The sequence below is a fragment of the Mytilus californianus genome, unplaced genomic scaffold (genome assembly GCF_021869535.1).
Source record: "Mytilus californianus isolate M0D057914Y unplaced genomic scaffold, xbMytCali1.0.p SCAF_19, whole genome shotgun sequence".
NCBI classification, from domain to species: Eukaryota; Metazoa; Mollusca; class Bivalvia; order Mytilida; family Mytilidae; genus Mytilus; species Mytilus californianus.
Window position 1 is genome coordinate 5,316,705 of NW_026262667.1, and position 14,595 is coordinate 5,331,299.

General features: G+C 39.5%; 1 protein-coding gene across 2 annotated transcripts in view; it reads left to right on the plus strand.

The window, feature by feature from the left end:
* The window catches only part of LOC127727119 (spindle and centriole-associated protein 1-like), a 40,337-nt gene extending 28,564 nt beyond the window's left edge, over window positions 1-11,773 (plus strand). The window contains exons 17-19 of one of the 2 annotated variants that reach the window (XR_007993782.1): window positions 8,977-9,069; window positions 10,016-10,239; window positions 10,291-11,773. Coding sequence is in view for 1 of the 2 variants with exons in the window: in XM_052234551.1 (XP_052090511.1) it covers window positions 8,977-9,069; window positions 10,016-10,096 (174 nt within the window). In the remaining variant the exon portion in view is untranslated. Of the gene's footprint in view, window positions 1-8,976; window positions 9,070-10,015 lie in introns of both variants that reach the window. The other variant, XM_052234551.1, reaches the window with a different exon arrangement.
* Window positions 11,774-14,595: the final 2,822 nt, after the last annotated feature.

Sequence of the window (14,595 nt, forward strand, 5' to 3'; positions counted from 1 at the left end):
GGGCTAGAGATCAGGGGGCAGGGAATACTAATGATAACTATCATATACAAGTCAGTTAGATCAGGGCTAGAGATCAGGGGGCAGGGAATACTAATGATAACTATCATATACAGGTCAGTTAGATATGGGGCTAGAGATCAGGGGTCAGGGAATACTAATGATAACTATCCTATACAGGTCAGTTAGATCAGGGCTAGAGATCAGGGGGCAGGGAATACTAACAATAAATATCATATACAGGTGTTAGATATGGGGCTAGAGATCAGGGGTCAGGGAATACTAATGATAACTATCCTATACAGGTCAGTTAGATCAGGGGCTAGAGATCAGGGGGCAGGGAATACTAACAATAACTATCCTATACAGGTCAGTTAGATATGGGGCTAGAGATCAGGGGTCAGGGAATACTAATGATAACTATCTTATACAGGTTAGTTAGATCACAGGCTAGAGATCAGGGGGCTGGGAATACTACTGATAACTATCATATACAGGTCAGTTAGGTCAGGGGCTAGAGATCAGGGGGCAGGGAATACTAACTATAACTATCCCATACAGGTCAGTTAGGTAAGGGGCTAGAGATCAGGGGGCAGGGAAAACTAACGATAACTATCCTATACAGGTCAGTTAGAACAGGGGATAGAGATCAGGGGGCAGGGAATACTAATGATTACTATCCTATACAGGTCAGTAAGGTAAGGGGCTAGAGATCAGGGGCAGGGAATATTAACGATTATCCTATACAGGTCAATTAGAACAGGGGATAGAGATCAGGGGGCAGGGAATAATAATGATAACTATCCTATACAGGTCAGTTAGATCAGGGGGCTAGAGATCAGGGGGCAGGGAATATTAACGATAACTATCCTATACAGGTCAGTTAGATCAGGGGATAGAGATCAGGGGTCAGGGAATACTAATGATAACTATCCTATACAGGTCAGTTAGATATGGGGCTAGAGATCAGGGAGCAGGGAATACTAATGATAACTATCCTATACAGGTCAGTTAGGTAAGGGGCTAGAGATCAGGGGGCAGGGAATACTAACGATAACTATCCTATACTGGTCAGTTAGGTAAGGGGCTAGAGATCAGGGGGCAGGGAATACTAATGATAACTATCCTATACAGGTCAGTTAGATCAGGGGATAGAGATCAGGGGTCAGGGAATACTAATGATAACTATCCTATACAGGTCAGTTAGATATGGGGATAGGGATCAGGGGGCAGGGAATACTAATGATAACTATCATATACAGGTCAGTTAGATCGGGGGCTAGAGATCAGGGGGCAGGGAATACTAATGATAACTATCCTATACAGGTCAGTTAGATCAGGGGGCTAGAGATCAGGGGGCAGGGAATACTAACTATAACTATCCCATACAGGTCAGTTAGATCAGGGGGCAGGGAATACTAACGATAACTATCCTATACAGGTCAGTTAGATCAGGGGATAGAGATCAGGGGTCAGGGAATACTAATGATAACTATCCTATACAGGTCAGTTAGATCAGGGGATAGAGATCAGGGAGTAGGGAATACTAATGATAACTATCCTATACAGGTCAGTTAGGTAAGGGGCTAGAGATCAGGGGGCCGGGAATACTAACGATAACTATCCTATACAGGTCAGTTAGGTCAGGGGCTAGAGATCAGGGGGCAGGGAATACTAATGATAACTATCCTATACAGGTCAGTTAGGTCAGGGGCTAGAGATCAGGGGGCAGGGAATACTAACGATAACTATCCTATACAGGTCAGTAAGGTCAGGGGCTAGAGATCAGGGGGCAGGGAATACTAACGATAACTATCCTATACAGGTCATTTAGATCAGGGGCTAGAGATCAGGGGGCAGGGAATACTAACGATAACTATCCTATACAGGTCAGTTAGATCAGGGGCTAGAGATCAGGGGGCAGGGAATACTAATGATAACTATCCTATACAGGTCAATTAGATCAGGGGCTAGAGATCAGGGGGCAGTGAATACTAATGATAACTATCTTATACAGGTCAGTTAGATCAGGGGCTAGAGATCAGGGGGCAGGGAATACTAATGATAACTATCCTATACAGGTCAGTTAGATCAGGGGCTAGAGGTCAGCGGGCAGGGAATACTAATGATAACTATCCTATACAGGTCAGTTAGATCAGGGGCTAGAGATCAGGGGGCAGGGAATACTAATGATAACTATCATATACAGGTCAGTTAGATCAGGGGCTAGAGATCAGGGGGCAGGGAATACTAACGATAACTATCGTATACAGGTCAGTTAGATATGGGGCTAGAGATCAGGGGGCAGGGAATACTAATGATAACTATCCTATACAGGTCAGTTAGGTCAGGGGCTAGAGATCAGGGAGCAGGGAATACTAATGATAACTATCTTATACAGGTCAATTAGATCAGGGGCTAGAGATCAGGGGGCAGGGAATACTAACAATAACTATCCTATACAGGTCAGTCCGGGGTCAAGGAATACTAACGATAACTATCATATACAGGTCAGTCAGATCAGGGGCTAGAGATCAGGGGTCAAGGAATACTAACGATAACTATCATATACAGGTCAGTTAGATCAGGGCTAGAGATCAGGGGTCAGGGAATACTAATGATAACTATCATATACAGGTCAGTTAGATATGGGGCTAGAGATCAGGGGGCAGGGAATACTAATGATAACTATCATATACAGGTCAGTTAGATATGGGGCTGGAGATCAGGGGGCAGGGAATACTAATGATAACTATCCTATACAGGTCAGTTAGATCAGGGCTAGAGATCAGGGGGCAGGGAATACTAACAATAAATATCATATACAGGTGTTAGATATGGGGCTAGAGATCAGGGGTCAGGGAATACTAATGATAACTATCCTATACAGGTCAGTTAGATCAGGGCTAGAGATCAGGGGGCAGGGAATACTAATGATAACTATCATATACAGGTCAGTTAGATATGGGGCTAGAGATCAGGGGGCAGGGAATACTAATGATAACTATCATATACAGGTCAGTTAGATATGGGGCTAGAGATCAGGGGGCAGGGAATACTAATGATAACTATCCTATACAGGTCAGTTAGATCAGGGCTAGAGATCAGGGGTCAGGGAATACTAATGATAACTATCATATACAGGTCAGTTAGATATGGGGCTAGAGATCAGGGGTCAGGGAATACTAATGATAACTATCCTATACAGGTCAGTTAGATCAGGGCTAGAGATCAGGGGGCAGGGAATACTAATGATAACTATCATATACAGGTCAGTTAGATATGGGGCTAGAGATCAGGGGGCAGGGAATACTAATGATAACTATCATATACAGGTCAGTTAGATATGGGGATAGGGATCAGGGGGCAGGGAATACTAATGATAACTATCATATACAGGTCAGTTAGATCAGGGGCTAGAGATCAGGGGGCAGGGAATACTAATGATAACTATCCTATACAGGTCAGTTAGATCAGGGGGCTAGAGATCAGGGGGCAGGGAATACTAACTATAACTATCCCATACAGGTCAGTTAGATCAGGGGGCAGGGAATACTAACGATAACTATCCTATACAGGTCAGTTAGATCAGGGGATAGAGATCAGGGGTCAGGGAATACTAATGATAACTATCCTATACAGGTCAGTTAGATCAGGGGATAGAGATCAGGGAGTAGGGAATACTAATGATAACTATCCTATACAGGTCAGTTAGGTAAGGGGCTAGAGATCAGGGGGCCGGGAATACTAATGATAACTATCCTATACAGGTCAGTTAGGTCAGGGGCTAGAGATCAGGGGGCAGGGAATACTAATGATAACTATCCTATACAGGTCAGTTAGGTCAGGGGCTAGAGATCAGGGGGCAGGGAATACTAACGATAACTATCCTATACAGGTCAGTAAGGTCAGGGGCTAGAGATCAGGGGGCAGGGAATACTAACGATAACTATCCTATACAGGTCATTTAGATCAGGGGCTAGAGATCAGGGGGCAGGGAATACTAACGATAACTATCCTATACAGGTCAGTTAGATCAGGGGCTAGAGATCAGGGGGCAGGGAATACTAATGATAACTATCCTATACAGGTCAATTAGATCAGGGGCTAGAGATCAGGGGGCAGGGAATACTAATGATAACTATCTTATACAGGTCAATTAGATCAGGGGCTAGAGGTCAGCGGGCAGGGAATACTAATGATAACTATCCTATACAGGTCAGTTAGATCAGGGGCTAGAGATCAGGGGGCAGGGAATACTAATGATAACTATCATATACAGGTCAGTTAGATCAGGGGCTAGAGATCAGGGGGCAGGGAATACTAACGATAACTATCGTATACAGGTCAGTTAGATATGGGGCTAGAGATCAGGGGGCAGGGAATACTAATGATAACTATCCTATACAGGTCAGTTAGGTCAGGGGCTAGAGATCAGGGAGCAGGGAATACTAATGATAACTATCTTATACAGGTCAATTAGATCAGGGGCTAGAGATCAGGGGGCAGGGAATACTAACAATAACTATCCTATACAGGTCAGTCCGGGGTCAAGGAATACTAACGATAACTATCATATACAGGTCAGTCAGATCAGGGGCTAGAGATCAGGGGTCAAGGAATACTAACGATAACTATCATATACAGGTCAGTTAGATCAGGGCTAGAGATCAGGGGTCAGGGAATACTAATGATAACTATCATATACAGGTCAGTTAGATATGGGGCTAGAGATCAGGGGTCAGGGAATACTAATGATAACTATCCTATACAGGTCAGTTAGATCAGGGCTAGAGATCAGGGGGCAGGGAATACTAATGATAACTATCATATACAGGTCAGTTAGATATGGGGCTAGAGATCAGGGGGCAGGGAATGCTAATGATAACTATCATATACAGGTCAGTTAGATATGGGGCTAGAGATCAGGGGGCAGGGAATACTAATGATAACTATCATATACAGGTCAGTTAGATATGGGGATAGGGATCAGGGGGCAGGGAATACTAATGATAACTATCCTATACAGGTCAGTTAGATCAGGGGCTAGAGATCAGGGGGCAGGGAATACTAATGATAACTATCCTATACAGGTCAGTTAGATCAGGGGGCTAGAGATCAGGGGGCAGGGAATACTAACTATAACTATCCCATACAGGTCAGTTAGATCAGGGGGCAGGGAATACTAACGATAACTATCCTATACAGGTCAGTTAGATCAGGGGATAGAGATCAGGGGTCAGGGAATACTAATGATAACTATCCTATACAGGTCAGTTAGATCAGGGGATAGAGATCAGGGAGTAGGGAATACTAATGATAACTATCCTATACAGGTCAGTTAGGTAAGGGGCTAGAGATCAGGGGGCCGGGAATACTAATGATAACTATCCTATACAGGTCAGTTAGGTCAGGGGCTAGAGATCAGGGGGCAGGGAATACTAATGATAACTATCCTATACAGGTCAGTTAGGTCAGGGGCTAGAGATCAGGGGGCAGGGAATACTAACGATAACTATCCTATACAGGTCAGTAAGGTCAGGGGCTAGAGATCAGGGGGCAGGGAATACTAACGATAACTATCCTATACAGGTCATTTAGATCAGGGGCTAGAGATCAGGGGGCAGGGAATACTAACGATAACTATCCTATACAGGTCAGTTAGATCAGGGGCTAGAGATCGGGGGCAGGGAATACTAATGATAACTATCCTATACAGGTCAATTAGATCAGGGGCTAGAGATCAGGGGGCAGGGAATACTAATGATAACTATCTTATACAGGTCAATTAGATCAGGGGCTAGAGGTCAGCGGGCAGGGAATACTAATGATAACTATCCTATACAGGTCAGTTAGATCAGGGGCTAGAGATCAGGGGGCAGGGAATACTAATGATAACTATCATATACAGGTCAGTTAGATCAGGGGCTAGAGATCAGGGGGCAGGGAATACTAACGATAACTATCGTATACAGGTCAGTTAGATATGGGGCTAGAGATCAGGGGGCAGGGAATACTAATGATAACTATCCTATACAGGTCAGTTAGGTCAGGGGCTAGAGATCAGGGAGCAGGGAATACTAATGATAACTATCTTATACAGGTCAATTAGATCAGGGGCTAGAGATCAGGGGGCAGGGAATACTAACAATAACTATCCTATACAGGTCAGTCCGGGGTCAAGGAATACTAACGATAACTATCATATACAGGTCAGTCAGATCAGGGGCTAGAGATCAGGGGTCAAGGAATACTAACGATAACTATCATATACAGGTCAGTTAGATCAGGGCTAGAGATCAGGGGTCAGGGAATACTAATGATAACTATCATATACAGGTCAGTTAGATATGGGGCTAGAGATCAGGGGGCAGGGAATACTAATGATAACTATCATATACAGGTCAGTTAGATATGGGGCTAGAGATCAGGGGTCAGGGAATACTAATGATAACTATCCTATACAGGTCAGTTAGATCAGGGCTAGAGATCAGGGGGCAGGAAATACTAACAATAAATATCATATACAGGTGTTAGATATGGGGCTAGAGATCAGGGGGCAGGGAATACTAATGATAACTATCCTATACAGGTCAGTTAGATATGGGGCTAGAGATCAGGGGTCAGGGAATACTAATGATAACTATCTTATACAGGTTAGTTAGATCACAGGCTAGAGATCAGGGGGCTGGGAATACTACTGATAACTATCATATACAGGTCAGTTAGGTCAGGGGCTAGAGATCAGGGGGCAGGGAATACTAGCGATAACTATCCTATACAGGTCAGTTAGAACAGGGGATAGAGATCAGGGGGCAGGGAATACTAATGATTACTATCATATACAGGTCAGTTAGGTCAGGGGCTAGAGATCAGGGGTCAGGGAATACTCACAATAACTATCCTATACAGGTCAGTTAGATATGGGGCTAGAGATCAGGGGTCAGGGAATACTAATGATAACTATCTTATACAGGTTAGTTAGATCACAGGCTAGAGATCAGGGGGCTGGGAATACTACTGATAACTATCATATACAGGTCAGTTAGGTCAGGGGCTAGAGATCAGGGGGCAGGGAATACTAGCGATAACTATCCTATACAGGTCAGTTAGAACAGGGGATAGAGATCAGGGGGCAGGGAATACTAATGATTACTATCCTATACAGGTCAGTAAGGTAAGGGGCTAGAGATCAGGGGCAGGGAATATTAACGATTATCCTATACAGGTCAATTAGAACAGGGGATAGAGATCAGGGGGGCAGGGAATAATAATGATAACTATCCTATACAGGTCAGTTAGATCAGGGGGCTAGAGATCAGGGGGCAGGGAATATTAACGATAACTATCCTATACAGGTCAGTTAGATCAGGGGATAGAGATCAGGGGGCAGGGAATACTAACGATAACTATCCTATACAGGTCATTTAGATCAGGGGCTAGAGATCAGGGGGCAGGGAATACTAGCGATAACTATCCTATACAGGTCAGTTAGAACAGGGGATAGAGATCAGGGGGCAGGGAATACTAATGATTACTATCATATACAGGTCAGTTAGGTCAGGGGCTAGAGATCAGGGGTCAGGGAATACTCACAATAACTATCCTATACAGGTCAGTTAGATATGGGGCTAGAGATCAGGGGTCAGGGAATACTAATGATAACTATCTTATACAGGTTAGTTAGATCACAGGCTAGAGATCAGGGGGCTGGGAATACTACTGATAACTATCATATACAGGTCAGTTAGGTCAGGGGCTAGAGATCAGGGGGCAGGGAATACTAGCGATAACTATCCTATACAGGTCAGTTAGAACAGGGGATAGAGATCAGGGGGCAGGGAATACTAATGATTACTATCCTATACAGGTCAGTAAGGTAAGGGGCTAGAGATCAGGGGCAGGGAATATTAACGATTATCCTATACAGGTCAATTAGAACAGGGGATAGAGATCAGGGGGGCAGGGAATAATAATGATAACTATCCTATACAGGTTAGTTAGATCAGGGGGCTAGAGATCAGGGGGCAGGGAATATTAACGATAACTATCCTATACAGGTCAGTTAGATCAGGGGATAGAGATCAGGGGTCAGGGAATACTAATGATAACTATCCTATACAGGTCAGTTAGATATGGGGCTAGAGATCAGGGAGCAGGGAATACTAATGATAACTATCCTATACAGGTCAGTTAGGTAAGGGGCTAGAGATCAGGGGGCAGGGAATACTAACGATAACTATCCTATACTGGTCAGTTAGGTAAGGGGCTAGAGATCAGGGGGCAGGGAATACTAATGATAACTATCCTATACAGGTCAGTTAGATCAGGGGATAGGGATCAGGGGGCAGGGAATACTAATGATAACTATCATATACAGGTCAGTTAGATCAGGGGCTAGAGATCAGGGGCAGGGAATACTAATGATAACTATCCTATACAGGTCAGTTAGATCAGGGGGCTAGAGATCAGGGGGCAGGGAATACTAACTATAACTATCCCATACAGGTCAGTTAGGTCAGGGGCTAGAGATCAGGGGGCAGGGAATACTAATGATAACTATCCTATACAGGTCAGTTAGGTCAGGGGAATACTAACAATAACTATCATATACAGGTCAGTCTGGGGTCAGGGAATACTAATGATAGGTCAGTCATATCAGAGGCTAGAGATCAGAAGAAAGGAAATGATAGTTGTATAAATTTGTCATAGAAAAACATAAGACTTAGCTATATCTACAACTGCCATCAAACCACTGAATAGATTTAAATGAATTATTTACAAAATTTAAGGTTCCTGTTGCAAAACTTAGAGCTTACTTTATCTATTTATATGATGGAGATGAGGGTTATCAATTCTGAAAACTGCTCACAGTGTGTCTAAATTTACTACTAGATATTGAAAATTTAGTTGAAAAAAAAACCCATTATATCTAAAATGTTTTTAAAAAATATAAAAGTATTGATTTTGATATTTCAGCATGGGTTGCCAGCATATCCAGTCTCACCACCGATATCACCAATATCTCAAAAGTCTGAAGGATATCTTAGTCTCCAAGGCATTGTTGATCAGGTATCAGAATTCTTTAGTTCAGTAAATGCATTATTATATGAGGTTTTATCAATTTACTCTAATGGTATTGACGGAACTGTTTGAGTGCATTGACATCTATCTTGGCCTGCATGCTTAGTTACAACAAGTTCTTAGATAAGATGTTTTACAAATGAATCTTGGAGTGTTTGACACTGACACTAAGACTTATTTTTCATGGGTAAATGGTATCAATCAAGTTTAAAAGAATCATGTGATCTTTAAGTATAACACAACAGTTCTGGCATAATAAGTGAGCTACAATCTTATTAAACTTGTTTAAGGATTCATCCAGGGAAGTGTTAGGTACTGTAACCTTCCTTTCAATGCAAACAAAACTGAAAGTTACCAAATTTATAACATAACCTATGCAGCCAAATCAGTTTATTTAGTGACCCATGTTGGGGTTGTAATAATACATGTACATAAAAAGGATAACAAGAAATACCAAACTGTTGAACAATACAACAACACCAACCAGCAACTCCTTACTCCACAGAAAAAATAGATGTACAAACAGACAAACGACAACTGGTCCAGATAGCCTTACTTGGTACAGACACCAAATGTAGGAGGGTTAAACCAGTTTGACTTGCACTCAAACCTGACTGTTCTAACTGACAATTCTAGTATTATCAAATAGACTTCAACTGTAAAACTCCTAAATGTATTGGTGTTATAATACTTACATGCCACAACCTGCTGATATTTGATGACATGTTAAATCAAGATTAGCTGCACTGTTGGTTGAACTTTTGATCTTGATGATATACAGTCTTTGCTAGCTTGATAAGACACATTTGTTTCATTGAAGAGCAGCACACTTGAGAAGTAGCTCAAAGTATATATTGTTAAGAGTTGTAGATTTTTACTATTTTTTTGGTTGTCTTTGATTTAATAATCCTAAATATATAACTTATATTTTCAGAGACTGCAAAATGGTGAAGGACCCAAACGAGGGATTACTGTATCATTACCTACTGTTGACTTTGAAACTTCTCCCCAATAAAATACTGTACTAGTCTAATAGTCATAACATAGGTATATCTAGTGCTCAATTGTCATATCATAAAACTTTACTGTTATATTTTGTTGTAAATATACCCTACACTATTTATCCAGTTGTCCATTTTAAGCATTGGTTTAGAGTAGGTATAAAAGTTAGGACAGATGTGAAACATTTTAAGCATTGGTTTAGAGTAGGTATAAAAGTTAGGACAGATGTGAAGGTTTGATGTATGGTTCACTTTATTTTGTTTCTTTCATACAATGCAAATGAGGAACTTAGGTTAGGCTTCATCTATTTGAATTTATGGGAATCTGGGTGGAATGGGTACTTCTAAATCTGATGTCCCTTGTTGGGGGAGTGTGAAAAACCCTTGCAATAACACATATTGAGGATAGTGGGTATTGAGTAACCTTTTGCATAATGGTCTTTTATCCAGTGACAGTCAAAATATAACACCATCACCTGGGATGACTTTTTTGCAGAAGCTGCCTATTATTGCAATGTTTGATTTTTTTCTCGTCTTGAATATGAGTAAAATATTTTCAACTAGTCCTTAACCAAACATCAATCAATCCATCCATTTGCTTCCTGGCTACAACCCCTGGAAGGTTTTCGGGTATCCTTTTGATATTACTATGATTTTAAATTTGAAAAACACCTGTACCAGTCAAATTACAATTCTATGTTGCCATTTAAATTGGTATATTAGCCTATAAAATAGATATTTAGCCTTGAGAATTGAAAGGTCAGTTTATTCATAACATATAGTTGATAAATTTGGCTTCATGTCATTTACATTGTCCAAAATATAGGACCCAGCTTTGATAATCCATGACCAAACTGACTGAGAAAAAGTGCAAGGTTTATTGACACTAAATTGTGTAATAGAAGTACACTTAAGAAAAAAAACAGAAATTTGGCAGAAAAAATCCAACATTGGTGTGAAATTAATTCATTATTAGGTAAAAATTTCAGATTTGATTAAAAAAAATGGAATTTTACATTTCATGTGTTCAAGGTGTGAAGATCATATCAAATCAGTTTGATAAAATGATTTTGAAATATGCATTTGTGACACTACCACCATATTTGTTTTTCATGATCCTATTATTGAAAGTAAGATTGTTATTCCATGGGAGTGTTTTCTAATGAATTGCATTTTGTCAATAATGTTATAGTCCACAAAATGATAAGTAATGTCAATTTCACTCCCCAAGTGCATTTTTTAGATGGCAAAAAATGTAGCAGTAAAGTATAAGTATTTTTAACTTGGTGATGGATTGAATGATTTTTGTGTTGCAAGGATTGTTTTCATTTTAGCAACACATGAAATGTAGCTCAAGATCAGATTCATATAAAGCATTTATAGGTGTCTTGTAATGTGTGTATATGCTATCATAAAATATAGAAAAAATTGGGTACCCATGCTAGATTATTCACAAATTTTCCATTAATATTTTCTGGTAAAAAAATGGATGAATTTTCATGAACTATGCTTCGATTTTTATAATTTAATAAACAGTCCGCTCCTATGTTGTGTCACCAGAGATAATAAGGTCAAGATGACATTGGGAAAATGATTTTTATTTCTTTATTTTGTATTGTTCAAACTGTGATAATTTTATGTTATATATTTACAAATGTTTGTGTATATAATAATCTAGTATACCATTAAAATAGATGTCCGATTTATTTCAAATGAGACACCATAATCCATTTGCAGACGACCATTTGACATCTGTCAACTAACTGTTGGAATCTGTCTCTTTTCACCTAATGTGCTAGGTTAGCTGGAACCAAGCTTTCAATGATTACATGGTACAAGCAAATCTCCAAATTTTTTTATACTACCGCAAAAAATTTGTGTTCCTATAATGCTATCATGTCGTAGTGGTCCGAAGACACATTTGGTTTCCGGACAATAACTTTAGTTTAAGTGAATGGATCTCTATGAAATTTTACCAGAAGGTTCAATACCACAAAAGGAAGGTTGGGATTGATTTTCGGGGTTATGGTACCAATAGTTAAGGAATAAGGGGCAAAAAAAAGCATTTTTGTAGTTTCAGGACAATAAGGGAAGGCTGGGATTGAGTTTGGGGGTAATTGCCCCAAACATTAAGGAATTAGGGGCAAAAAGGGGCCAAAAACAAGCATTTTTCTATATTTCAGAAAATAACTTGTGTTTAAGTGTATGGATCTCTCTGAAATTGTACTACAAGGTTCCATACCACAAAGGGAAGACTGGGATTAAGTTTAGGGGTAATTGCCCCAAATGTTTAGAAATTAGGGGCAAAAAAGGGGCCAAAACAATCATTTTTCTAGTTTCCAGACAATAACGTGTTAAAGTTTATGGAACTCTCTGAAATTGTACATTTTTCCTGAAAAGAAAATAATCTTCCAAATTTAAAAAAAAAATTGGGGGGGGGGGGATTTTTTTTCAAATTTTTTTTTTGGGGTTCATATTTTTATGGGGGTTCATACTTTTTTTCTTCAAGATTTTTTTTGGGAGGGGGATTTTTTTTCATAATTTTTTGGGTTTTTTTTCCCCTAAATTTTCCATTTTTACATTGATTATTTCTGATTTATATATAAAAGCAACAAATACTGATATGGCAGGAGATACACACCAAACAGATATAACAGATTAACTTAAGTATTGTGCAACAGCACAGTATTGCGCTATAGCAAGAAATCTTCAATTGAAAATAAATACCAATCTTTTAACCAATTTCAATGGGATTAAATTAAGTCTTTAATTTTTGGGGGTTCTAATCTTGGATTACTATTTTGGATATTGGGCCTTATTTTTAAATTGGTCTACATTGAGGTCCAAAGGGTCCAAAATTAAACTTTGTTTGATTTCATCAAAAACTGAATTAGTGCGGCTCTATGATATGCTGAATCTTATTGTGCTTTTAGATTTTTTATTTTGGGCCCTGTTCTCAAATTAGTCCATATTAAGGTTTGAAGGGTCCAACATTAAACTTTGTTTGATTTCAACTAAAATTAAATTTTTTGTGTTTTTTTTATATGCTGAATCTAACCATGTTGTTAGATTTTGAATATCAGACCATACTAGGTAAATTAAATGGCCCATTTCAAATTTTTAAGATCTTTGACCACATTTACTTTTTGTCAGAAACCTATATTATGTCAAAAATTAGATCACAATCCAAATTCAGACAGTATCAAGCTTGAATATTGTGTCCAAACTTGCCCCAACTGTTCAGGGTTCGACCTCTGCGGTCGTATCAGGCTGCTCTTGGCGAAGCATTTTATTAAAGGTTGTTCAGGATACAAATGTAATTGGTGGATAGAGGTTGGACAGGTTCAAATGGATACATACTAATACAATTGAATCATCCTTTAGTTAATAACCAATTTCCATGAAATTTTATAGACTACCAGTGTTTATTGAAGTTCCGTATTTTTCATTAAAGAAATGTTCCCTATTTTTAGGATTAGGGAAAATGTTTTGATATATTTGATATATTGCTTATACTAATCACGTAACTTTAACCTTGTTCACTGATCTATGAAATGAGGTCAAGGTCAGGTGGACCCTATCTGACAGACATTCTTTAAGTGCCTGTCCCAAATCAGGAGCCTTTAACACAGTGGTTGTCTATGGTTCAAGTCTGTCATCCTGTGAGTTCATTATTAATAGTTGGAAACCAAATTTGTGGACTTCATGGGTACAGATGAACCACAAATTTAAATTTTCAATGAATTACTAATTTTTAATAGGCTTGTGGGCAGACTTTGGCAAAACCATACAAATGCAAGTTTTCCTCAATCCACGAAAATACATACATTCACAGTATTTGTTTTTCGTAAATTGTATCTTCATAAATAAGCCGGTCAGTTTTCTAGTTTGAATTGTTTCACATTTTTTATGTCAGGGCTTTTTATAGCTGACTATATAATATGAGTTTTTATCATTGCTGAAGGCTAGATACGGTGACCATAACTGCTAATATCTTCATCATTTGAACTCTGGTGGATAGTTGGTCTCTCAATCATACCACATCTCTTTAGTATTACATGTAGACTTTGCAAGGATAACATATACCAAATATTCAAAATAAGAGCGAAACTCACATGACAAACTAGAGCTGTCCGCATAGCAGGAATAATATGCGCATTTTTGTTGCTGCTGTGTAATTCAGTATTGAGGCAATGAATTTTTCGAGATTATTGGTTTTCAGACATGGATTTTATTTACCGGTAATCAACTGTGTATGATTGACACATAGTTACTGATAGGTTAATCTGAAAGAATTATACTGACCCAGGAACAATGTCGGAGGTTTGTATATTCAAGGTCAAGTATGAAGTTTCTGCATAGCATTTTTTTATACGACCGCAAAAAAATTTTGTGGTCGTATATTGGTATGACGTTGGCGTCGTCGTCGTCGTCGTCGTCGTCGTCCGGCGTCGTCGTCGTCGTCCGGCGTCGTCGTCCGAATACATATTGGTTTTCGCACTCTAACTTTAGT